This window comes from Gadus morhua, chromosome 16 (genome assembly GCF_902167405.1).
Source record: "Gadus morhua chromosome 16, gadMor3.0, whole genome shotgun sequence".
NCBI lineage: Eukaryota > Metazoa > Chordata > Actinopteri > Gadiformes > Gadidae > Gadus > Gadus morhua.
In genome coordinates, this window is record NC_044063.1 from 9,714,210 (window position 1) to 9,741,553 (window position 27,344).

At 40.4% G+C, this 27,344-nt stretch overlaps 4 protein-coding genes across 4 annotated transcripts; 1 reads left to right on the forward strand and 3 right to left on the reverse strand.

Annotated features, from left to right (window-relative positions):
• The first annotated feature begins 10,931 nt into the window (after positions 1–10,931).
• On the forward strand, positions 10,932–11,870 carry LOC115561089 (olfactory receptor 2K2-like). Its single transcript, XM_030380888.1, has one exon. It carries the CDS (start codon positions 10,932–10,934, stop codon positions 11,868–11,870), a length of 939 nt encoding a protein of 312 aa, XP_030236748.1.
• Positions 11,871–18,939: 7,069 nt separating this feature from the next.
• Positions 18,940–19,881, reverse strand: LOC115561090 (olfactory receptor 52N5-like). Its single transcript, XM_030380889.1, has one exon. The coding sequence runs from the start codon at positions 19,873–19,875 to the stop codon at positions 18,940–18,942; it is 936 nt and encodes a 311-aa protein (XP_030236749.1). The 5' UTR covers positions 19,876–19,881.
• Positions 19,882–21,680: 1,799 nt separating this feature from the next.
• Positions 21,681–23,409, reverse strand: LOC115561753 (olfactory receptor 52E4-like). Its single transcript, XM_030381970.1, has 2 exons — positions 23,369–23,409; positions 21,681–23,237 (listed from the first exon to the last, which is right to left on the reverse strand). The coding sequence occupies exon 2, from the start codon at positions 23,216–23,218 to the stop codon at positions 22,286–22,288; it is 933 nt and encodes a 310-aa protein (XP_030237830.1). The 5' UTR covers positions 23,219–23,237; positions 23,369–23,409; the 3' UTR covers positions 21,681–22,285.
• Positions 23,410–25,471: 2,062 nt separating this feature from the next.
• LOC115561091 (olfactory receptor 1509-like) lies at positions 25,472–26,413 on the reverse strand. Its single transcript, XM_030380890.1, has one exon. The coding sequence runs from the start codon at positions 26,411–26,413 to the stop codon at positions 25,472–25,474; it is 942 nt and encodes a 313-aa protein (XP_030236750.1).
• Between the last annotated feature and the right edge of the window lie 931 nt (positions 26,414–27,344).

The window sequence follows — 27,344 nt, forward strand, 5'->3', positions numbered from 1 at the left end:
ATGAGGGGCGCCATAACTCGCAATCAAACCAAGACGATCGGCCCCATTTTTCTACTACCCCCGGAAAACTCCTGGTGGCAGAGCAGTGACAGAGATGTCTCCCTACCATTGCTGTCCCACAAGGTCAGGGTCTGAAGACCAGGAAGGGAAACACAGGTCACCATTACAATAAAGCATAGGAGGGCTTTGATCCAACCGGCCAGATGTTTGCTCAAAATTACGTAATCAATTCATTGTTTATTCAGGAAAAATTGGCTCTTTTACAGCAATGCCCTGATAAGAGGACAGAAATACAGGGTGTAGAAAAAACATATCATCAGTAATTGCATTAAATAAAATCAGAGAGATCTGAGGTAAAATGAAAAAAGAAAATAAATAAATAACAATTCAGTTATGAGAATTTAAAACAAGAGCACTGAGCTACATTCATCTAATTTAGTCAAATTTTAAATTAATTTACTGACACAAAAACTTTTAATTTAAGAGCTTCTTCAATAGCATTCCATCTATAGGGGGCAGAAAAGCTAAAAGACAGTTTTCCAAAATCATATTTGGAGTGTCTAGGGAGATGACAGTGTCAAGTTGTTTTAAAACTGAGGGGGCAGCATGCATATATACAATGTCACCATAGTCCGAAAAGGACGGAATTGTTGATTGGACAATCAGCTTTCTGTTTTCCAGTGTAGGACATGGCCTTATTCTAGAAAGGCAGACAGTTTTACTTATTCTTTTAAAAATTTCGAAGTACATTAGTTTTAAAAGACTGTCATCTGGCCATTTCCCCAGGTATTTATAACTAGGGACTCGCTCAATAGTAGTACCATTGAAAGATCAAATCTTATGGGCTGGAGAGATGGGCTTCCTTGATTTTGAGAAAATTATGAATTTGGTCTCTGACTCATTGAGGACGAGTTTGAGACTTAGCAGGGATTTCTGTATGCCATCAAAAGCAAATTGGAGCTTTACACTGCTCTAATGGGGTAAAGATATAATTTATGTACAGTGTAAAAAACAGTGGGCTAGGAGCCTTGTGGGACACCAATTTTTATTTCCAGAGCAGCTGATGTTACACCTGCTACATTTAAGGATTGAGTTCTGCAGTGAAGGTAGCTCTGGAAGCATTTGAGTGAAATATTTTCAAAACAAAAGGAGTCTAGTTTTTCCAGAAGAATGTAGTGATTGACAGTGTCAAAGGCCTTTAACAGATCAATGAACAATGACGCACAATACAGTTTACTGTCAATAGCGTTTACTATTTCAATCTTCAATACAGTTGCAGCTGTAGTGTGCTGTGGCCAGCTCTGAAACCAGACTAGGAGGGACAAAAAATAGCATTTGTGTGGAGAAAAGTGGTCAGCTGTTCATTTATGACTAATTTTAACATCTTAGCTAGACTGGGGAGCTTTGATTTAGGTCTGTAATTGTTACATTTTTTGATTCAACCTTTATGTAATGGCACTGTCACACCAAATTTGTACCGGGTGCCAAATTTGTACCGGGCACGTCATCAGTTGTCCGTTGCCAGGCAACGGACAACTGATTACGTAAGGGTTGTCCGTTGGCGGGCACGTTTCAAAAAACATTCGCGCTCATGTTGCCAAAGACGAAATAACATAATACAGATAACGGATCGCTAGATAACACTTGTTTTTACTTTATATTTGTATTGTATTTAATTGTTTAACCAAATTTAGCTAGTAAACTGAGTGTTTAAAGCGGGTTTCAAAAAACATTCGCGCTCATGTTGCCAAAGACGAAATAACATAATACAGAAAACGGATCGCTAGATAACACTTGTTTTTACTTTATATTTGTATTGTATTTAATTGTTTAATCAAATTTAGCAAGTAAACTGAGTGTTTAAAGCAGGTCAAGGACGAAATAGCACAATACAGATAACGGACAAGTGCGAATGAACGAGCTTGAAGGTTCGCGAATGTTCGTGAACCTTTCACGTCATTCGACGCGCGATCATCTGTTGCCAGGCAGGTTTGGAATGGATTACGTATGGATGACGTGCCCGGTACAAATTTGGCACCCGGTACAAATTTGGCGTGACAGCACCACTAGGGCTGATATCCATATCATTGGAATCTGGCTTGAGAAAAGGGCTAAGTTTAAAATGTGCGCCAGGAGGCGCGCAATGATTGGGGAAGCAAGCAGGTGAGAATTTAAAACAAGAGCACTGAGCTACATTCATCTAATTTAGTCAAATTTTAAATTAATTTACTGACACAAAAACTTTTAATTTAAGAGCTTCTTCAATAGCATTCCATCTATAGGGGGCAGAAAAGCTAAAAGACAGTTTTCCAAAATCATATTTGGAGTGTCTAGGGAGATGACAGTGTCAAGTTGTTTTAAAACTGAGGGGGCAGCATGCATATATACAATGTCACCATAGTCCGAAAAGGACGGAATTGTTGATTGGACAATCAGCTTTCTGTTTTCCAGTGTAGGACATGGCCTTATTCTAGAAAGGCAGACAGTTTTACTTATTCTTTTAAAAATTTCGAAGTACATTAGTTTTAAAAGACTGTCATCTGGCCATTTCCCCAGGTATTTATAACTAGGGACTCGCTCAATAGTAGTACCATTGAAAGATCAAATCTTATGGGCTGGAGAGATGGGCTTCCTTGATTTTGAGAAAATTATGAATTTGGTCTCTGACTCATTGAGGACGAGTTTGAGACTTAGCAGGGATTTCTGTATGCCATCAAAAGCAAATTGGAGCTTTACACTGCTCTAATGGGGTAAAGATATAATTTATGTACAGTGTAAAAAACAGTGGGCCAGGAGCCTTGTGGGACACCAATTTTTATTTCCAGAGCAGCTGATGTTACACCTGCTACATTTAAGGATTGAGTTCTGCAGTGAAGGTAGCTCTGGAAGCATTTGAGTGAAATATTTTCAAAACAAAAGGAGTCTAGTTTTTCCAGAAGAATGTAGTGATTGACAGTGTCAAAGGCCTTTAACAGATCAATGAACAATGACGCACAATACAGTTTACTGTCAATAGCGTTTACTATTTCAATCTTCAATACAGTTGCAGCTGTAGTGTGCTGTGGCCAGCTCTGAAACCAGACTAGGAGGGACAAAAAATAGCATTTGTGTGGAGAAAAGTGGTCAGCTGTTCATTTATGACTAATTTTAACATCTTAGCTAGACTGGGGAGCTTTGATTTAGGTCTGTAATTGTTACATTTTTTGATTCAACCTTTATGTAATGGCACTGTCACACCAAATTTGTACCGGGTGCCAAATTTGTACCGGGCACGTCATCAGTTGTCCGTTGCCAGGCAACGGACAACTGATTACGTAAGGGTTGTCCGTTGGCGGGCACGTTTCAAAAAACATTCGCGCTCATGTTGCCAAAGACGAAATAACATAATACAGATAACGGATCGCTAGATAACACTTGTTTTTACTTTATATTTGTATTGTATTTAATTGTTTAACCAAATTTAGCTAGTAAACTGAGTGTTTAAAGCGGGTTTCAAAAAACATTCGCGCTCATGTTGCCAAAGACGAAATAACATAATACAGAAAACGGATCGCTAGATAACACTTGTTTTTACTTTATATTTGTATTGTATTTAATTGTTTAATCAAATTTAGCAAGTAAACTGAGTGTTTAAAGCAGGTCAAGGACGAAATAGCACAATACAGATAACGGACAAGTGCGAATGAACGAGCTTGAAGGTTCGCGAATGTTCGTGAACCTTTCACGTCATTCGACGCGCGATCATCTGTTGCCAGGCAGGTTTGGAATGGATTACGTATGGATGACGTGCCCGGTACAAATTTGGCACCCGGTACAAATTTGGCGTGACAGCACCACTAGGGCTGATTTCCATATCATTGGAATCTGGCTTGAGAAAAGGGCTAAGTTTAAAATGTGCGCCAGGAGGCGCGCAATGATTGGGGAAGCAAGCAGGTGAGGGTCTAATTACCCTCACCTGTAGTAGTTTGGCTTGCCCTGCGACTTATATTTCGAAGCGACTTATATGCCAAAATTGTGCGTACATAATCTTCGGCCGTAAGATGGCACCGTCATTCATTAGGCCTACAACTGAACGCTGCAAGCATACTGCACCACCGAATAAATTATAAATAAACTAGACCGTAGACAAAACAAAAGAGAACACAAAATAAAATACAGCCAAAAAGAAAAAGCTATACTGCACAATTTAAACTGCAGATTATAAAGTATGCAGCCGAAAACGGCAATCGGGCAACAGAAAGAAAGTTTGGGGTGAGTGAAAAACTTGTCCGGGACTGGCGAAAAGCCGAGGAAACTCAAATTGCGATGAAAAAAACAAAGAAAGCTAACCGGGGGCTGAAAGCCCGATGGCCAGAGCTGGAGGAACGAGTCCACAGATGGGTCATTGAACAGCGTGCTGCTGGCCGGGGCTTATCAACGGTGCAGTTGCGTCTCCATGCCCAGGTAGTTGCCAAGGAGATGAATATCACTGATTTTGCTGGCGGTCCATCTTGGTGCTATCGCTTCATGCAACGCAACCACCTGTCTATCAGAGCACGGACCACGGTGTGTCAGAAACTGCCACCGAACTTTCAAGCCCAGATTGACAGTTTCCGTTCTTTCATTGAAAAGCAGGTAAATACACACAATGTGTTACCGGGCCATATAGTTAACATGGACGAGGTCCCCCTCACGTTTGACATCCCCATGAATCGAAGTGTTGAAGAGAAGGGGCAAAAAAGTGTGAGCATAGTGACAACAGGTCATGAGAGGTCGCACTTCACGGTGGTGCTCGCATGCTGTGGAGATGGTTCAAAGTTGCCACCGATGGTCATTTTCAAACGGAAGACCATGCCGAAAACTGAATTCCCCTCCACTGTTCTCGTGACCACAAACCGGAAAGGGTGGATGGATGAAGAAAAGATGAACTTGTGGTTAACAAAGTGCTTCTCTAAACGTCCTGATGGCTTCTTTAAAACACGCAAAGCCCTACTTGTGAGGGACAGTATGCGAGCACACACAACAGCACAGATTAAAAACAAAATCAAAGCTTGCAACTCCATACCTGCCATCATACCTGGAGGCTTAACTAAAATACTCCAGCCACTCGACATCTCAGTGAACCGCAGTTTTAAGGCTGTCTTACGTCACCTGTGGGAGACGTGGATGGTGGATGGAGAGCACAGCTTCACGGCAACCGGGAGGATGCGACATGCAACCTTCCAGCAAGTTGTCGGATGGACCGACAAAGCATGGACTTCAGTGACAACCGAAACCATCCTGTCAGGATTCAGAAAGGCCGCACTAACTGGAACTGACGCTGATGGTGAGTCTGATGACAGCCCAGCAGAAGAGGAGACGGCGCTTCATCTTCCTCCGGAGATGGCGGAATTGTTCAGAAGCGACACCGAGAACGAAGATTTCGATGGATTTTGTGATGCAGACTGAAGTCGGGAACTTTTTTGGCTTGTTATGTTTATATATAGCCTATATTGCTATTGCAATTTTATTCAGTCTCTCCAGACTAAACGTTCTTGTTTAAATGTTTAAAAATAAATGCGACTTATACACCGATGCGACGTATATATGTTTTTTTCCTCGTCATGGAGCATTTTTTGACTGATGCGACTAATACTCGGGAGCGACGTCGTATAGTCCGGAAAATACGGTAAACAGCACCAATTGTGCTTCTCATGTATTTCTAACTGCATAATGCAGAGAAAACCTCTGGCTAAGATACTGGTTTAAAAGAAAAATGAATTTTAGGCCTGCTGAAAGGCTTTTCAACAACAGAGGAACTGACATTTACCGGCTGCGCCATAAGGAACTTATCATGGCAGTCATCAAACAGGTCACCACTTAAAATAAGATGATTATTAAAAGCATTATAAATCTCCATTGGGTCATTAAAATATGCTATTTAAAGTATCCCATGTTGCAATGCACAGATTGATGAAAATATACGCAACTCATCCCAGATTACTGTAGTAATACTAAAAAAAGTGCCTCAGAGATGTCCTAACAGATGTGAAGATTTATTTTGTCCACATTCTATCCGATTACCAAAAGTTACGAATATAGTGCGTATTCCTTACCAATGCCAAAAAACAGTGGTGCAAGGGAGAAAAATGCATTCCTTTAATTCTGTACAAATGTTTTTACTCAATGAAAGTGTAATGCCACAGCTCATGGTGGTTAACAAAATATTCTTGATGCAATTCGTGGACTAACCTAGAAAAACGACTTCTGCTAATATTAATCCTACAGTATGTATTACACAAAGTGCAAAAAAAAATCCTTAGTACACATTTGCGCACGGATCGGATTGCATTTGCACACGGATCAGCAAGGCGGAAAATTAGTGCCAAAAGTCACGTGGTAAATAAATGTCCTGTGATTCATACTACACAGCGGCAGGTGGCGGTGTTGAGTCAGTTTAAGGCCGCCAGGACGATCTTTTTTCTCCCCAAAATCTTTATTTGATGCTTGAGTTGAAACGTTAGTTTTGGAGCACAAAAAACGCATATAGACGCTTGGCTGTTTTTAGCCGATTCTATCAAAACGCTATAAACTTGGTACAATGGGGGCAGTAGTTATGGTAAAAAACTAAATCGCTATTTTAAACCATTTAAAATGCTAGAAGTAGCCCGACACTTCTTTGGTAGTACAATAAGGGTCTTAAGATATAAAACGAGGCATTGAGAACTTTATAAGTGTACAGATTGTTTATTAAAAAGTACATTTTATACACACAATACCATCAGTAGAGCACCCGTCGACGCCATTTTGTTTTTAAGACTCGATAAGTAGATTGGCGAACACAGAGCTTGCGTGTTGCTGACGGATGTCGCAATCTCTGTGTTCGTCAATTCAGATTCCGTGACAAAGGGGCGGCAAGTCGCATAGTATGGAGTTGAATCCACACACGTTTGGCCGGCATCAAATAAAGATTTTGGGGAGAAAAAAGATCGTCCTGGCGGCCTTAAACTGACTCAACACCGCCACCCATGCCGCCACCAATCACAGGACATTTATTTGTCACGTGACTTTTGGCACTAATTTTCCGCCTTGCTGATCCGTGCGCAAATGCAATCCGATCCGTGCGCAAATGCATTCCGATCCACGCGCAGCTTTCGTGTTCCGTACTTGTAGAATGGTTTTGTGTACTTGAAGGATTTTTTTTTGTACTTTGTGTAAAACATACTGTATTTGTTTCTGAAGCAAAATGCATTAGTTTGTGAATGATGTTTTGTATTTGCAAACCACACTGAGCGTGTGTGTGAATCATTTTGCGTGAGTAAAACACGTTTTGTGTGCGTGTGAATCGTTATGCGTGAGCAAAACACGTTTTGCCTGTGTGCGGGGTTTTGGCATGAATCTAACTCCATACATACGCCCTGTCTTCTCCACGGCGTGTGCCTCTCCCACTGTGTGATAAGGTGAGAACAGAGCTTGACTATGCAAAGCATGGGGGTGGTTTCCAAAGTGACACAACCTACACCATGGTGTGCTGACCGTAACCAAGCCCAAAGCCCTAAGAAAACTCAAGGAAGAGGGACTGACACTAAATGGGGAAAAATGTGAGTTTGCAAAAGACAGCATGATGTTTCTCGGCCATTGTGTCACTGTGGACGGGGTGACACCTGACCCAGGGAAGATAAAGCAGTACGAGAGAGTGATGGGAATGGCCAATTACCTCAGTACGTTTTTGCCCCATCTTGCATCCTACACACGCCCGATCAAAGACCTGCCATGTGGAAAGAGCGAGTGGTGTTGGGAAGAGCCACAGAAGGAGGCCTTTCAAATGCTCAATGCAGAACTGAGTTCCACACAGGTGTTGGCTGCATACTCACCGACAGCTGAAACGTGCGTGTCGGCGGACGCCTCATCGTTTGGACTAGGAGGGGACCTAACTCAATAGCAGCCAGATGGAACATGGAGACCCATTGTGTTCATCTCGAGAGGTATGTCTGATACCGAAAAACACTATGCACAAATAGAGAAAGAAGCTCTGGCAGCTACGTGGGCATGTGAGCGTCTGTCCTCCTATCTCATCGGACTGAAATTCAGATTAGTGACAGACCACAAGCCACTAGTGCCATTGCTAAGCACCAAGGCTCTCTACAAACTTCCCCCGAGAGTGCTGAGATTTAGACTGAGGCTGCTGAGGTTTACTCATGACATTGTACATGTGCCGGGTAAAAGCTTGATAACTGCTGACACATTGTCAACAAGGGCCCCTATAGAGCATACTTTCACACAGGAGGAAAGAGAGAACGAGGCTGCGGTCACCGTGTTCGTGGATGCGGTCACTCAGAGTCTTCCTGCCACAGAGCCCAGATTGGAAGAAATTATAGAGAGACAGAAAACCGACCCGGTCTGTGCGAAGCTGATCAGGTACTGTGAGATGGGGTGGCCAGAAAGACATATTCGCCCCCCAGAGCTGTCCCCCTTCTGGCCTGAAAAGGGTAACATCACAGTGACTGGACAGCTACTTCTCAGAGGCCAAAGGATTGTTATCCCACGTGACAAGAGACGGGAGATTCTTCATAATCTCCACTGTGGGCACCAAGGGATCGTAAAATACAGAGCAAGGGCCCGCCAGTCAGTCTGGTGACCAGGACTGTCTGTCCAAATCAGTCAGATGGTGGAAAACTGCAGCACGTGCTCACAGCATAGGGCAGAACAGCGAGAACCGTTGCTGACCACACCTGTGCAAGATAGACCCTGGAAACGAGTCGGCTCAGACTTGTTTTTCTGGGAAAATGAGACATATCTTCTTGTAGTGGACTATTATTCACGGTACATAGACGTAGCCCGTCTCAAGGTAGCTTCAGCTGTGACTGTTGTAGCTGCCCTCAAGGATGTTATCGGTCGCCATGGAACACCAAAGACTGTCGTTTCTGACGATGGGCCGCAATACAGTTGTTCACTGTTCGAGTCCTTTGCCATGGAGTATGGGTTTACTCATGTCACAAGTAGCTCCAGATACCCCCAGGCAAACGGCGAGGCGGAGCGGGCGGTGGCCACAGTTAAAGGATTGTGGAAAAGAGGAGGTGACAAAGCAAAAGCTCTACAGACATATCGGGCTACACCGTTGGAGAGTGACTACTCCCCAGCACAACTTCTTATGGGAAGACAAATTCGCTCCGACATACCACAACATCCAGCAACTCTCCGTCCTCAGTGGCCGAACATCAAGGGCTTCAGAAGGTCTGAAAAGCAGGCGAAGGAGGACCAACAACGCCGTTACAACTTGCGTCACAGAGTTCGCTCCCTGCCACAACTGCAGCCAGGTCAGGACATGTGGCTGACAAGAGAGAGGAAGTAGGGCACCGTCATTCAGAAGGCGGTAACACCTAGGTCCTACCTCATTCTCACTGATGAAGGACAGCTCAGGCGTAATCGCACCCACTTGCGCCCAGTACAAAATACACAGCCACAGACAACGCCAGACACAGATGAAACACCTGATACAGGCCAAAATCCAGGTAACACAGACACACCCACTGACACTACTAGGGAATCAAAGAGCCACACACATACAGAGGCAAATAACACATGTGACCTCATCAGGTCGTGTCTCAGGCCCGCCGCGGCGTCTGGATCTCTAAGGACTGTTGGACTGTGGTATGAGCTGTTGGAGAGGAAAAACAGTGAAAAGTTGTGCACTTTTTAGATTTAAGTTCTCTGTTTATGTTTACAGCTTTATGCTTTATGTGATACCTTACAAGAGTGTTACTAAGGAACCTACAATATTAAGCTTTAGGTAATATATAGTTATATATGTTGAGATAACTATCCGAGTGTTAACAGTGAACCCTGTTTTTTATTGGAGGGATTTCTTACTTAAGGGTAGATGTTGTGTAAAGAATATAGCGGAGATGTAGGTTGTTGCACGGACCCGTTAAGAAGGGACACAGAGGACTTCCGGGATTGGAGAGTAAACACGTTGAATGCAGCTCCGTCTCTGTCTACTTCATTAACCCTAGCCTAACGTAACATGACCCATTGTTGTTATTATGATATTGAGACAGTCATGATCAGTGTCCTATAGCGTCCATTTTTTGTGAGTCTCAATGTCTACTTCAAATGCAGTTAGAAATATGGGACAGTTGCTTCATTTTGTTTATATGCTACAGGCCGAAAGACTAAATTAATATGTAACTTGCTTGCTCCTTTTAAGTATAACATTGCTTCTGGAGTCCAAATCCTCCACTGAAAAGGGCGGAAAGTTGGCCTGGGGCACACACTGGTGCGACCCAAGGGCGAATTTTCTTGCGCCAATGAAAAGCTGTCTCTGCTTGATAGACAGCAAAAAGTTAGCGAGCTTACATTGACTTCAACGTGGCCGGCGCCCCTGACTTGGAGGAGGGCTTTATTTCAAATGACCAATAACTAACCTAGCCCAAATAATTGACGTTCAGAGGCATTTAAATGGTTGCTGGCAGTGACAAGTACATCACACAATTAAACGAGGATAAACGCTATGTATTTTTGTTGATTTATTTCGTATTGATAATAGTTGATTAATAGTTGGCAGATATAGTCAAGTGAATATTTCACGGAGGGGCGGCGCCCTAGCGCCCTCTATTGACCCACCGCCACTGCCTACAATACTCTTTTGTTAATATAATATTTTCCCTGTGATGCTCATGATAATGTTTAATCCAGCCTCATTTGGATTGGATTGGAGGTTGGCTATGTGATTGGATCCAGTTCATTAATATTAAATAACCCTCTGATTTAAAAGGTCATAGCAAAATCTACCACAGAACTTGTTGGTGGCAATAACTAAGATGATAGACCAAAATGTAGTAAGAGATTACTTGTAAAGTTATGATCTGTTTCATAATTGGATGCGCTATGGTAAATATTGATAGGTGATGCAATTGATTGCTTTTAGGCTTTGTTAATTACTTTTAACATTCATACATTGTCAAAGTGAAAAAATGAACTCACGAAATTTCTCTATTCAAATAACAGAATTTGTTATCGAGGGTTTTGAAAAAGTTGAAAGAAAAATGGCAATAGGTGTGGTGATGTTAATTGTTTATGTTTTAATCATTTTAGCTAATACACTGAACATCGTATTTGTCATTTTAGACAAGAAACTACACAAACCAATGTATCTTCTGATTTGCAATTTGGCTGTTGTTGATATGCTGTATAGTACAAGTTCATGCCCAACTATGATTGGTGTATTATTGGCTGGTGCGAATACGATATCCTATGCGGCATGTTTCATTCAAATGTTCATCTTTCAGGTAGCTGAAACAATGGAGCTGTTTGCTTTAGCTGTCATGGCCTTTGATCGCTTGATTGCCATCTCTTTTCCATTGAGGTATCGTAGCATACTAACAAATGTTCATACCATAGCCATAACATATTTCCTTTGGGTCGCTGCCTGTGCCTTTGTCACCCTTATGCCTGTGCTTTTGATACCTATGCCTCACTGTTCCAACAGGTTAACGTACGCTTTCTGTGACTTCCCCGCTGTTGTCCGTACCTCTTGTCTCAATCCTTCGTATTATTTTAATTTAGCCACAATCGTATTATTCTTTTTATTATTTTTCACCTCTGGTTTCATTTGCTTATCTTATGCGTGGATTATATCTGTTGTTTTGAAGTCGTCTAAGAATGAGACTAGAAAGTTGCTCAGTACATGTTTCAGTCATCTGATTGTAGTGGTGTGTTACTATGTGCCATTGTTTGTGCGTGTTGTTTTCACCAGAATCGGCCTGGTGTTGACGTTGGAGGAACGACAAGGTTTAATGATTGGGGCCATTCTTGGTCCATCTCTTGTAAATCCCTTTGTGTACTGTTTAAGAACTAAAGAAATAAAAAACAAGTTGTTCGGTATATTTAAGAAAGGAAGACCAATACAATAGGATTGAATTTTTGAAATGCATCTGCTCTAGCTGTATTTTGTATCTTGTAATACAGTGGTTACAGTGGTTTCCAAACTGTAGGTCACAAACCTTTGATGGACCAACTTGGCCATGGGATGGCCTCGCTTTATATTGTCACAAAATATGTTTGTGGTTATCATGAAGGTATCTCCTAGGTGGGTTACAGCCTGAAAGGTTTAAAAACCTCTGTTCTTATGCATCTCACACATGATGTAAAGAATTTGTTGTTGGATGTAAAATATTCCTGTCAGATTTTCACCAAGTGTGCAGTAAATGTAAATAAAGATTATCAGCAAAAACTGCTCTGAATTTGAGTTATCTTAATACTGATACTAATATGTAAAGAGTTGGCCGATCACAGACGTTTGTACATGTGTGAGTGTACAGGAGACTTACTTATGAGTAATAGGGAAATAAACTCACAATCTTAATTATTAAATCATACAATTTTGGATACAAATATTGCTTGTCATTAATATTTTGGTCCAAAATAGTTCATTTTTGAGGTCTCAATATTCCTAGATTTCTTTTACTTTTTTTTCGTGGTCAGGGAAAGAAGGTTGTTTTTATGAATGAGCTCATTTGATTGGCCTCTTTAGCTGTTTCCTGATCAGCATGTTACCAAACCCATTCTGTGCTGCTCCATCATATGGAATAATAGTGCAACTAGTAGTCGCAACATGTTACATGTCATCACATTCTGAATGAAATGCGTGGAACAATGTAGAAATAACTACGTTGTTCTGCTGATTTATATTGTGTTATAATGCAAGCTGCATTGATTATTGCATTTTTCATAGAAAGTCATATTTGTGACAAAAGCTTTCTCTCTTAAAAAATATTCGATAAGTTAATTAATCTGTTGATGTCTTTAATGATCGTCACAAAAGTAGGAAGTGATTAGCAAACTCTGAGTAGCAAACCAAGATGTATACATATATTTTTGAAATCACACATGGAAATGTACATACAAATATTTGTTGCATCGAGATGCATCGATAATCGCTTCAGAATCGAATCGTTGACCTCATAATCGGAATCTAATCAAAACGTGAGGTGCCAAGAGATTCCCACCCCTTGTAAATTGTCATGTTTTACTTAGTAACGTTGCAGAACATATGTAGTACAAGTTTCTGTTGATTGCATGGAAAAGGGATTAACCTACAATTTATATGGTAAGAGCCTGGTAATACCATGGAAACAAACGAGGCTTCCTTTTACAGTACAGTTTCAGCTTACTTACTGGGTAAATTGTCATGTTTTACTTAGTAACGTTGCGGAAATGGTACAAGTTCCAGTTTACTGCATGGACAATGGAATGTATAAAAAATGATATGGTAATAACGTGGTAAACTTGGGCTGTTACCAACATAAACCTTGGATAACTACAATTGTAACTTGAATTAATAGGTGTTTCTAAGAATTGGTTGCCTAATTTCCTAGGAAGTACACAATAATATCTGAGTTATTACCAACCTAAAACAGTTGAGTTGATGGTGGAGGTTTTACTTAGTACTCCAGCTGTAATTCCTCTGTATTTATCTTCTTATTACCAGTGGTAATTACCCAGTAATACACTATGATTTACCGGGTAATTTCCTCTGTATTTACCTTCTTATTACCAGGTAATTACCCAGTAATACACTAGGATTTACCATATATTTACTGAGTAAATATCTAGTAATTAAGGGACTGTAGAAGGAAGGCTTACCAAATAAACCTAGTGCTCATATATTGTTTGTTTGTGTCAATGGCCAACCCTTTATTCAAAGTCATCAGTGTTGCAGTGGCAATCACCATGAGGAAATCCCAGAACTCTAGATCCACAGGGACCTTCGGCCCATTGTTTTCCTTTTCTTCCTGTGCTGATTGCTACACGATGTCTAGGAGTTGCTATTTGTTTGTTAGCTGTTTAAGTGGCGACATCTAGTGGCTCGTGTTGTCATTTATGTTTGCTTTATGTAAAATATATATTTTTCTCCACTGAAACATAGAATTACCTCTTCACTTTCTAACAGTTATGTTTTATAGTCTAATAAGGATTTCCCACACTTACGTATCGTCAAACAGTATAGCTCAGCTGTCTCTAACAATGGCCGATCTATGCTCTTGCTGCAGGCACGGCACCAAGATGAAATGAACTATGGGCTGTTCAAATTTGCCTGGGGCTAATTTCTTTCATAAAATAAAACCATGCATTAACCTGTAACATGCAATTACCTAACATGAGAAGCTTTATAGCAGTGCTAAATATCCTTTGAATTGAATTTCTGAATGATTTTCTGTAATAATCAGCAGGCAGAGGCACATAATGCTTGTGTTAATTATTTTGAAAAGGGAGCATTGGAGTACACAACTTTCCCAATCATCTGTATTATGCAAGAATTATCAAAATAATCCTGCAAATGAATACATACACAACAACAGGATAAGCAATGCAATAAGCTTTGTCAACATGAACTATACTTTAAACCACTGTATTTTACAGTACATTATATCCTGGTGGTTATCAAACGGGAAAGCTTGTCTGTGTAGTCCGATTTCATTAAATAACCGCCTTACTTCATGATACAAACAAAGTGCAAATACATATGTTTACCAAACCCACAAATAAACATTCATATGAAGGATTTATGGAGAAGGGAATATTTGAGAACTCAGTTCAAGGAAAATACAAACAGATTACTGATATTTTCTAAGGTTTAATTCCCAACATTAATAAAATATTTACCTTTTTCAAAATACACTGCATCTCTGCAGTGAAAACTTGCTAGATTTACTAAATCAAATCTCATCTCATTTTTGTCCGCTTATCCGGGGTCGGGTCGCGGGGGGAGCAGCTCAAGCAGGGGGCCCCAGACTTCCCTTTCCCGGGCCACATTGACCAACTCTGATGGGGGGATCCCGAGGCGTTCCCAGGCCAGTGTTGAGATATAATCTCTCCACCTAGTCCTGGGTCTTCCCCGAGGTCTCCTCCCCACTGGACGTGCCTGAAACACCTCCCAAGGAAGGCGCCCATTGGGCATCCTTACCAGGTGCCCGAACTAGGGCTGGGCGATATGGCCTAAAATAAAAATCCCAGATTCTTTCATAAAAAATCCGATTTCCGATTTAAATCGATTTACATAAAAAAGCATTATGGCAGGCCCTGCCATTGTAAACAGTGTCACCTGTAACATAACATAAAATGTAAAATATATAAAATATAAAATAAAATATTTCTGTACACATAAAATATTTCTAATGATAAGAGGACTTCTGATAAAGTGCCAACATAACATTCAAACTTTCAACACTGGTCATACATATACAGTGTTTTGCAAACGGTAATAATTACTTTAAGAAAGGGAATAGTAACGGGAGAAGAATGAGGAAAAACACACACGCACGCAGCTCTTTCCTTCACTCGTCTGTATTGAATCAGGAAGAGGAGTGCGATCCCCCTACTGGAGCCCCGAGGCATTACCAAAAGATCGACGAATTACCAACAGATCGACGAATTATTAAACCACACAGATATATTTCAAATGAATTATGTTTACCTCAAAATAGATTATTTTTGAAAATCGCATTGTTCCTCTTCAATCTGAGGTTCGACGATCGGCCGAACCCTCCTTTCCAGCACCTTGGAGTAGACTTTACCAGGGAGGCTGAGAAGTGTGATACCCCGGTAATTGGCACACACTCTCTGGTCCCCCTTTTTGAACAGGGGAACCACCACCCCGGTTTGCCACTCCTTTGGCACTGTACCCGACTCCCACGCGATGTTGAATAGGCGTGTCAACCATGACAGCCCCTCAACACCCAGAGCCTTTAGCATTTCTGGCTGGATCTCATCAATCCCTGGGGCTTTGCCACTGCGGAGATGTTTGACTACCTCAGTGACCTCCACCAGGGAAATTGACGACGAAACACCATCAACCTCGAGCTCTGCCTCCAACATAGAGGGCGTGTTATTCGGATTCAGGAGTTCCTCAAAGTGTTCCTTCCAACGTCCGACGACCTCCTCAGTTGAGGTCAACAGAGTCCCATCCTTACTGTACACAGCTTGGATGGTTCCTCGTTTCCCCCTCCTGAGGTGCCGGATAGTCTTCCAGAACACACGAAAGTCCTTCTCCATGGCCTCTCCGAACTTCTCCCACACCCGCTGCTTAGCCTCCGACACGGCAGCAGCTGCAGCCCTTTGGGCCTGTCGGTACCCTGCAACCGAGTCAGGAGTCCTCCAGGATATCATATCCCGGAAGAGCTTCTTCAATCGGACGGCTTCCCTGACCACCGGTGTCCACCACGGTGTCCGAGGGTTACCGCCCCTTTGAGTAGCCTAAGACCCTGAGGCCACAGCTAGCCACCGCAGCTTCAGCAATGGAGGCTTTGAACACCGCCCACTCCGGCTCAATGCCCCCAACCTCCACAGGAATGCCAGAAAAACTCCGCCGGAGGTGTGAGTTGAAGATACCTAGGACGGGGGCCTCCTCCAGACGTTCCCAGTTCACCCGCACTACTCGTTTGGGCTTACCAGGTCTATCCGGAAATTTCCCCCATTCCCTGATCCAACTCACAACCAGATGGTGGTCGGTTGACAGTTCCACCCCTCTCTTTACCCGAGTATCCAAAACATGCGGCCTCAGATCAGATGACACGATCACAAAATCGATCATTGATCTTCGGCCTAGGGTACTCTGGTACCAGGTACACTTATGAGCACCCTTATGTTCGGACATTGTGTTTGTTATGGATAATCCATGACTAGCACAGAAGTCCAATAACAAACGACCGCTCGGGTTTAGATCAGGGAGGCCGTTCCTCCCCACCACGCCTCTCCAGGTGTCTCCATCGTTGCCCACGTGGGCGTTGAAGTCACCCAGCAGAACTACGGAGTCCCCTACTGGAGCCCCACACAGGACTCCATTCAGGGTCTCCAAGAAGGCCGAGTACTCTGAGCTGCTGTTTGGTGCATACGCATAAACAACAGTCAGAGTTTTCCCCCCTACAACCCTTAGGCACAGGGAGGCGACCCTCTCGTCTACCGGGGTAAACTCCAACACCGCGGCGCTCAGCCGGGGATTTATGAGTATCCCCACACCCGCCCGGCGCCTCACGCCCTTGGCAACTCCGGAGAAGAATAGAGTCCAACCCTTATCCAGGAGTACGGTACCAGAGCTGAGACTGTGCGTGGAGGTAAGCCCCACCAGATCTAACTGATAGCGCTCCACCTCCCTCACAAGCTCCGGTTCCTTTCCCCACAGCGAGGTGACGTTCCACGTCCCCAGAGCCAGCTTCTGCCGCCCGGGTCTGGTCCGTCGAGACCCCTGACCTTCGCTGCCACCCATGTGGCTGCGCACCCGACCCCAACGGGTCTTCCCACAGGTGGTGGGCCCATGGGATGAAGAGAGGGGGGGGTGCCACGTAGTTTGTTAGGGCTGTGCCCGACCAGGCTCCGTGGCAAACCCGGCCACCAGGCGCTCGCCATCGAGCCCTCCGTCTGGGCCTGGCTCCAGACGGGGGCCCCGGGCTTCCTCCGGGCCGGGTCACATCTCCTCTTCTTACGTTATTCATTGAGGATTTTTGAACCATTCTTAGTCTGGCCCCTCACCTGAGACCACTCTGCCATGAGAGACCCTACCAGGAGCACAAGGCTCCAGACAACACAGGGTTCACAGGGACACGCAAACCTCTCCACCACGATAAGGTGACGGTTCCAGGAGAGGCTAAATCAAATGAATAGAAATTCTAAAACAAACTCTGTGAAAATGAATTTCCTTGTGGACTTGTCATATGACGCAACACTCGCAAACACATCTGTATTTGCCATTTGTTTTGTTACAGGGATATCACGATTGCGTTTAGATTAATTGTGCAGCACTAATAGAAAGGGTTTGAAATGTACACTGCAATGTTATTTTGTAAAATACATTGATCAGGAAGGAGTTATGTAGGCCTATGTATTAGCCTACATACAACCTTATGATCAGTTTTTATGCATGTGCTATGTCATCACCGCAGAACGCAATTGTCAATGTAACAATGTGCCTTATTGACTGTAAGGAGGGTCGTGAACATTAAGAAAACTAGAAAAAGTTGAGACTATTTTTTTTTTTATCAATATTTGTACCGGTAATCACAAAGATAAAGAAGCAGAGGAAATTATTAGCTATGTTGCTCAGCTAATGCCAGAACCAGCAAAGTAAATAGAACAGAATGAACACAGCAAGTCAATCAGTTTTTGCTTGCTTATGAAAAGCTGATAATAAATTAGGGTTAATCTATGTGATTAAATATAACATTTACATTGAAGTTGTGTTCATTTTTTGTAACAAGTTGATTCGACGAATGCTTTTATGTCAGTGTAAGTTATGTCATATTCAGTTTTACCAGTAGAGTGCGATAGTGTAACCTTGTTGGTTATTTCTACGGACTACAGATTTTTCTTACGCTGCCGAGCCATTAAGGTTAGTCGTGGTTTAGGACTATACATTCTTGCCAGCCAAATAATTTCACACAAGAGGGCAGCACATTACAACATACAGAAGCTTTTGCTAATGCTTCCATTGTTTGTGTCCGCTTGTTACTTACATTTGTGGCAATTCTGCTAAACTAAAAATAATTTCTCAACAATATATGTGCAATTAAACATTACGTTTCCGCTGAACATAGGACTATTTTCGTCGTTGTCTATGTGTGTGTTTGTGTGTGCGTGCGTGTATGTGTGTGTGTGTGTGTGTGTGTGTGTGTGTGTTTTTTTATAAGAAAATACTAGTTATCACATTATAAAGTGTATCAACACATATTTGCATTTCTATAATTGTACACATTTGAAGAAAAAAACTTTTTGAATTGATATTTATATTTAATGGAAAGGTTAGAAACATTATAGGAGGGCCAAACATCGCTCGACAGAGTCAGAGGCTTAGCAAGTATATTGGGAATTATCGATTAATGTAGAAATTTGATTCCTAAATATTTAGAAATTATATTGATAAAAAACACAATCTGAAATCAAACTCAAAAAGCAAGAATGTAATCATTCATGAAAAGAATCATCATAGAATCAAAATATAAATATTCTTTTCCTGAAAAAAGCGAGTGCTTTCCCACGTATTTCTTTGGTTTTAAGTCCATAGATGATCGGATTCAATGTTGAAGGGAATATTATGGCGGAAGCACCTATAAATCTTCGTAAAACAGGCGATATATTGTTTAATCTGTATGATATGATCGTGAACAGACCCATGCATTCTAACAATAGAAAAACGACCAGGTGTGTTGCACACGTCTGCATGGCTTTTGATTTTGTGTCAGACCTCTTGGTTTTACAACAGGCAACGAGGATGTGAAGGTAGGTGTAAAGAATGGATGCGTGGCCTATCAACTGGACGATAGCCACCGTAAAGAGACCATAGATGTTGTTGATGGACGTATCTGCGCACACCAGTCCCAGTAAGGACGGATTGTCACAATAGGAGTGCGTAATGAGAGACTTGCAGCGCGGTAAGCGCAAGAGCAAAATGAAAATCACGCTGACCAAAATCAAACTAAACACCCACATCGCTGTAATTAGTTTCATTATATGTGCATTAGTCATGATACTTTGATATTTCAACGGGGAACAAATTGCGACATACCTGTCGTAGGCCATGAGACTGAGAATTAACACGGCCCCGACAGCATACGTGTGAATGCAAAACGCTTGCGCAAGACACGCTGTGTAATGCATCTTTCGGGTGTCCAAGAGTAATTCTTTAATGATCTGCGGGAAGAAGGCGGTGGAGCCGATGAGGTCGTTGATGGGGAGGTTAATGAGCAGGAGGTGCATGGGCTGGTGCAGAGTCTTGTTCAGGACGACTGTGAGGATGAGGCAGAGGTTACAGAACAAAATGACCAGGTAACTTAGTGTGGCCAGAAGAAACGTAGATATCGCAGTCTCGAGGGGCAGGTTTAGGGGTTGCAGATTCAGAATAGAACTTGTATTGTAGTAGATCACCATTTTGTTTTGTTTTTTGAATCCTGGAAAAATAAATGCATTATCAGAAATTAGTGAATTGTTTCAACACCGAATTGTTTTTTCATTCACAAGTAGGCCTATGTCACATGTCAAAATCAATGTCATTACAACTTACATTTCAACCTTAATATATTGTGCATAACCTTAAGCATTTCTTTAGATCTCCCCTCTGAAAAAAGTTCTTACCAAGTGATTGCAAAATCACAAATTGTGTAGGCTTACTACTGCACTTTCAACTACAATGTCAAGAATACGTTTTACATCTACGTCTCCAGCTGAATCATCATCTATGGTCAATGGAGATTTTCAACAGTTCACGGTCAAATAAAAAGTTAACAACAAAAATTATTCAATAATGCAGAGAAATATAAGGCAATATGCTTCCTGGCACTAATGCTAACTAACTTCTCTCAGAAGGAGGTTTGTATATGTATCATATATGCCCTGACGTATAACGTAACCAAACCTCAAAATTATGAAAAAAATATTTGTTCAGCCAATAGAAAAATAGCTAAGAAATACCAGCACCTTTTCAACTTCTGATGCGGTGCTCAGCCTACAGCCCACCTCCCAAGCCTTCCCAGTGGCCAACCCCTCTTCTCGTCTTGTTCAGGCACGGGAGGGGGGGGGGGGGGGGGGGGGCTGAATTATCAGGGGAACTGTGCGATATTCCGTTTATGCTGTGGAGTGATGGCTGTATGGATCTATTCTGTTTGATTTAGGGCATGCTTGAAACCGCTATGTAATTATCAAGTTTAAAATCATATCATTATCAAGCTCGCTAACATGCAAGTGTGAGCACAAGAGCCAGGGTAATTGAGTGAAGAGAAATAGAGAGTGCAAAGTGGAACAGTCAGAAAATAAAAGAGAGCTTGCCCCCATAGGTTAGTGTTATAGGTATTCCATAGCGCAGCAGCCAGTGCAGAACTCTGGCTTGGTCTAATCGGTTTTCGTCAGGTTTCTAGCTTCCCTCGACATGGGGTGACCCTCAGGAAAACAATAATTGGGTCAAAATTCGACAGAGTTCTACTTTGAGATGTGAGTGGTCTCATTGAAAACACAACCTACTTAAGTTGCAATTAAGATACGACTTTGGACATATGATGGTACTTTTAATAAGCAAGAGAAATGGTGGTTTGTATTGGCATAGTTTCAATTTAATTCATGAAAGTGATATAATTATACAATTTGTTCAAATATAAATATATATATATTTATATACATATATAGGGTTAGAAAAATAACTAAGAATATAGCAAGTACTCATAATCAACTAATTGAAATTGTCACATTCTTGTTACCTTTGAAATGATTTGGTTGATGCATCTGTGTCTCTATAATTTTCTTTAGTTGTTTGTGATATTTGATAGTTACTGTTAGGGCTCTCTTGCAAAAGAGATTCTAAACTCAATGAGAATCCCTGATGAAATAAACGTTAAATAAAAAGTTCAAAAGGGTTATTGTGTTCTGCTACTCCAGCTCCTCCCAGCAACTGTCAGCTTTTGCCTCAGTGGGGGCACTATGTCACACTCTGAGGCAGTGGCAGACAGTTAGGTCGACCAGGGCTATAACTTCAACTTACAATTCTTAAATTTGAGGCAAAATGACAACTAAACAGAGATTTTTGATAAAATGTATCATTTAATATGGAAATATGTATTAAAAACATGCATTTACACACTTTCCCATAATGTAATTGATACATTATTGACATTTATCTTCTTAAAAAATATAACAATTGTGTAGCTAACATACAAATTACATAATATATACATCCAATACTAAATATAAATTAAAGTGGTTAAAATGATGCATGCAATATAGTACATTCTTGCAATATCAATTTTATTTAAACGGCTACAACATGTACGGAACATATACATAAGTATATTTTATGTACAAAATTAATGACAAGTTAACAATGAAAATGTATTTGTTCAATTATTGGGAAAAACATGATCTTCTAAAGAGACGGATTATATTCCGCCTGAGTTCTTGGGTTTTAAATCCATATACAATTCTTAAATTTGATCAAAATAAACAACTAAACAGAGATTTTTAATAAAATGTTTCATTTAATATCGACATTTATATTAAAAACATGCATTTACCCACTTTCCCATACTGTAATTTGATACATTATTTACATTCATCTTAAAAAAATATAACAATTGTGTAGCTAGCATTCAAATTACATAATGTGTACATCGAATACTAGATATATATTAAAGAATGGTTAAAATGATGCATGCAATATATTGCATTCTTGCAATATCCGTTTTATTTTAACGGCTACAACATGTACAGAACGTATACATAAGTATATTTGATGTACAAAAGTAATGACAAATTAACAATGAAAAGGTATTTGTTCAATTATTGGGAATGATCTTCATGATCTTCTAAATAGACGGATTATATTCCGCCTGAGTTCCTTGGTTTTAAATCCATATACAATTGGATTGAGTAATGGGGGAAATACAACAATGGATACACCTAGGGCTCTCCTCAAGTATGGGGACACACTCTCAAATCTGTGAGAGATTAAACTGATTGCAGTATTAACCTCTAAAAATATAAAAACAATCAGATGTGTTCCACATGTTTGGAGAGCCTTTCCCCTAGCATCTGACTGCTTAGTGATAGCACAAGTCAACAATATCTGGATGTATGTGTATACAATTATTAATAGTGATCCACCTTGAATTAATATGATAGTGAATAAACCATAGTAGTTATTTACGCTGCTGTCTTCACAGACCAGTTTTACCAAAGAAGGATTATTGCAGTATACATCTACTACTCTATTCCTACAAATTTTGAACCGTGCAAAAAGAGCTAAAAGGATGCCAATCAAAGAGATAGTAACCAACCAAATGCTACTGATGATTCTTATTAAAATATTTGAGGTCATGATAGCATTGTACCGAAGAGGCAAGCATATAGCGATATACCTGTCATAAGCCATCGCACTTAGAAACATTAAGTTCCCTGTACCATAGATGTGAATAGACAGAGCCTGGAGAAAACACCCAGGGTAGGAAATAGCGCGGTTTTTGGAAACAATGCTGGTTACAAGCTGTGGTAGAAAAGCAGTGGCTCCAATCATGTCCATTATTGGTAGGTTTAACAGCAGGAGGAACATGGGCTTATGTAAACTCTTTGTGAAGACAATCGTTGTTAATACTAACATATTAAAGAAAATAGTAATTAAATATGCAAGGGTTCCAAAAATAAAAGCTGGATAAATGTTGCCAGTTTCTAGGTTTAATGATTCCAGCTTCAGTTCCATTTTCCAGTAACCAAGAGTATCATTTAAGTTCATGATTAAATGTTAAGTTATCCTGGAAAAATAATGAGAAGTTAAAAATGTTACTTTTTTCATTACTCCAAAATAGATCTAACATGTACTTCCATCAAACACAGTTCTAGATTAATCTAACTAAATCTTTTCTAACTTTTCTTTGTATCTTACCTGTTAGTGTGTTGTATCTCTTTCATCTACTAATAGATAACCTACAATGCATTTGCATCACAAAGGGGCAGCTCTTTTATAGGTATTCAATTGGCAGGGACACTCAAGAGATGATGTAACACAGCATGCTTTGCTGTATCGAATTGTAACTAAACTAAACCAACTCATAGCCCAGATGAAATTGTAAGCACCTAATTGAAAACAAAATGTAATAAAAACATAAGCTAAATTGTTTGGAAACATTTCCTTCCACTTAAATTTTACTTTAATTTAATGCTAGATGTATGAAGAAAAAAAAAACGTTGTCCCATGTCGTTTCCGCATGAGTGGCTTATGACCAAAGTTTACTTCAGGCCCTTGCTCTAAGGATGTTTTGCTCATGCATTACTGACATCGTCTGGATTCATTCGGTCATCCTCTCACTAAATTGCAATCAATAACCGTGTTCCACACAACAATAAGTCAAACAATCTCTTATTAATTACCCATTTAATCATTTCATTATTCCAAAAAACTGTTTTACTTGAAATCTGCCGCTCTGATTGCCAATGTAGTAATGTCAATTTTTTTATACGTGTTCAATTTCACTATTGACCATCGGACTTGAGCCCAGAAAGACTTGACATGACTTGGACTCGGATCTGCCAGATAGTTTATTGTGGCGATCAAAGCCGTGGCTATCAGTCTGTTTGGACTAATAGCCCACCTGGGGGGGTGGCACCGCGGTGACAAGTGGGGTCGGCTACAGCAGCACCTACATTGAGGCACTTATGTCCACGGGGTAAATGGTGTGTTATTATTTTATTATTGTTATATTATGTTATTATTCACTTGTTCGGTTGCTGTGTGAAAATAAATGCAACACCCGTAGCCGTGCGGTGTACGAGGCACGGGAGTTGTAGTACCCTGATAACGCTGGGCTCACTTCTGGTACTTCCCTGGCTGATCGCCACAATACATTAACGTTAACTCTCTTAATTAATTTACGAAGAGAGTCACAAGATCAATCACCGGTTTCCCCTGGTTCCACATTTTCTGATTAGGTGAACATGACTAATCTTTGTCAGATATACATACCTTCAACAGACAATGCTTAATTTATGGTATCCAACAACACAGCAAGTATACATCACATTGGATCGTTGGCGTAGCCTGCTATTGATATTTCCCTCCAGTTGTACCTCTGTTTCACCTGCAGCTAACACTGTGACGTAATCATGAGGTCGACTGAAAAAGTGTATAATAGCAAACAATACTCTAATGATACATTCTTTCATCTCATCAAGTTGAATTACTCTTTGATTTTAAACTTTTTTTTTCTTCTCCCAAGTAATTCCCATAAAAAAATCACGTTCTTTTAATTTTCCTTTTTTAATTAATTCATGAGCAGGATCAAATCAAGTAACCCTAACATCTATATAGTTTTTGTTGAACCTAACTTGAAGAAAACCATATTTAAGTCTTTGGGTTAATTTGCTTGATGGCTGAATAGAAACCGGCCTCCCTGCCACCCAGGAGAGCGGGATTAAGACTCACTTATTCAATACTGTTCTCAATGACAACGAAACACACACAGACTCCCAAATCCTTCAATTTAGGTTAAAACGTTTAATATGAAATACATATTTACATTACGACAATTATTCCAAACATTAAACAGAGTATTTGCCAACAGAATTGTAATTATCTGTTTAATCCTAATTCTAAAAACATGAAAAATGTAACATTCATGTTGACATTCGTCTTACATTTAATGAATAATAAATTGTGTTGTTTTTTTTTGCAAACCTGCATGAGCTATAAATACTATAATGAATTGCATCAGACAAATTGTATGTGTATGTGTCTCCAGTTGTCCCTATGAGAATAAACCATACCAGAAAAGATATTTGTTTGTACTTTTACCTTTGCATCCTAGAAGGCAAATAGGAAAGACCATGAATACGATCCATAATTTATTGATCACTTCTAAACTAAATGAAAATAAGTCCAGAAACATTGATAATAGCTAAGTCACCCTTCATGTATATTCCTCACTTGATATTTTTTTCATTGAATAAAAAAAAGGTGCATTGGAATTGTACATGGTTTAGTTCGTTATTTTTAAGTTAACCTTACTCTTTGAATGATTTTCATCATGTTTTTCTGAAGCTCTTTTGTGTTTAACCCATATATAAGTGGATTGAGTATAGGGGGAAACACAATAACTGATACACCCAGGGCCCTTCTGATGTTAGGGGACACACTCTCAAATCTGTGAGCCAGCAAAGTTATGAGAGCGTTGTTCTCAAATAATAAGAAAACAATTAGATGTGTTCCACATGTTTGGAGAGCTTTCACCCTAGCATCTGACTGCTTATTAGTCAAACAGGTCAACAAGATCTGGATGTATGTATATGAAACTATGATCAGTGATCCACCTTGAAATAATGTGATAGTGAATAACCCATAGTAGTCATTTACGCTACTGTCGCCACAGACTAGTTTCACTAAAGAGGGATTGTTGCAGAATACATCCACAATATTATTCATACAAAATTTGAACTGTGTAGATATACCAAATAGCACTGCCAGAATAAAGATGTCAAATAACCAAACACCTACGATGATTCTTATCAAAATATTGGACGTCATGAGAGAGTGGTACCTAAGAGGTAAGCATATAGCAATATAACGGTCATAGGCCATCACAGTTAAGAATAAGAGGTTTCCTGAACCATAGATATGAATCAATAGAGCCTGGAGAAAACACCCTGGGTAGGAAATAGAGCGGTCCTTTGACACTATACTGTGTAACAGCTGAGGGAGAAGAGCAGTTGCTCCCATTATGTCCAGTATAGGCAGGTTTAACAGCAAGATGAACATAGGCGAATGCAAACTCTTTGTGAAGACAATTGTTGTAAACACTAGTATATTACAAAACAGAATCATTACATATGTAAGGGTCCCAAAAACAAAAGCAGGGTAAATGAAGCCAGGCGGTATATCTAATGAGTCCATCGTCAGCTCCATTGTCCAGTGACCAGGGGTATCATTTATTTTCATGATTGTATTGTTTTAGTTTTAAAAGTATTGCAATTTCCTCAAGAGATTTTTTCCTTTAATAAAAATAAAGCATCTCAAAGAGTTCGATATTCATTGCTAACCTCTTGGTATCTTACCTGTTACACTGTATAGCACTTCCGTCATCAACTGTAATTGATACTGCCCATGCTTGTTCAGTACATTTATGTTCTGCTCATGCAGTGCTCCAGGACAATTATTTTATAATCATGTAAGAACCAGGAAGACCCAAGAGGGACATCCAAAATCAACCATCAAGTCAGGGGCTACCCATTTCAATAGAGCTACAGCTATGAAACTGAATCGACAGATGGTCAGATTGGTTCAATTCCCATCAGAGAGGTTCTGGGTTCCATACTAATAATTATAATCAGGTCAAACAAAGAATCTTGCTAAACAATTCCTCAGGTTGCAATCATAAGGGATCAATGCAGGTTCCTTTTGTTAACAAAACAATGACAAAGCAGTTCTCTAACCAGCCCACGCTAAACCATCTGATTTATCACGCAACACTGATACCACCCTCACAACTGAGCTATATGCCAAGGTTGGATGGTCGTCCCTTACATTAGGAAAACATATATATTCTTAAATGTATATGTATTACTTTTTATTTAACATCCTCAACCAGGTTCACATCGAAAACGTGTATCTCTAACAGTTCCATGTACAAATACAAAACCTGGAAGGCTGGTTTGAGGTATTACAATCAATAACTCTAGGACGAGCTACACAACATCTGAACTGAACTACTCATTTTTTAAGGGACTTAAAATGTTAATGTACATTTTTGCTCGTACATTCTTCATGTTAGTGAATGTTCTGCTTAATGCTTCTGCTTTTTTAATTTTCTTGTTTGTGAAATATGACATGTATTGTTATAGTGCCCTTTTACAAAACAGATGGATCTCAA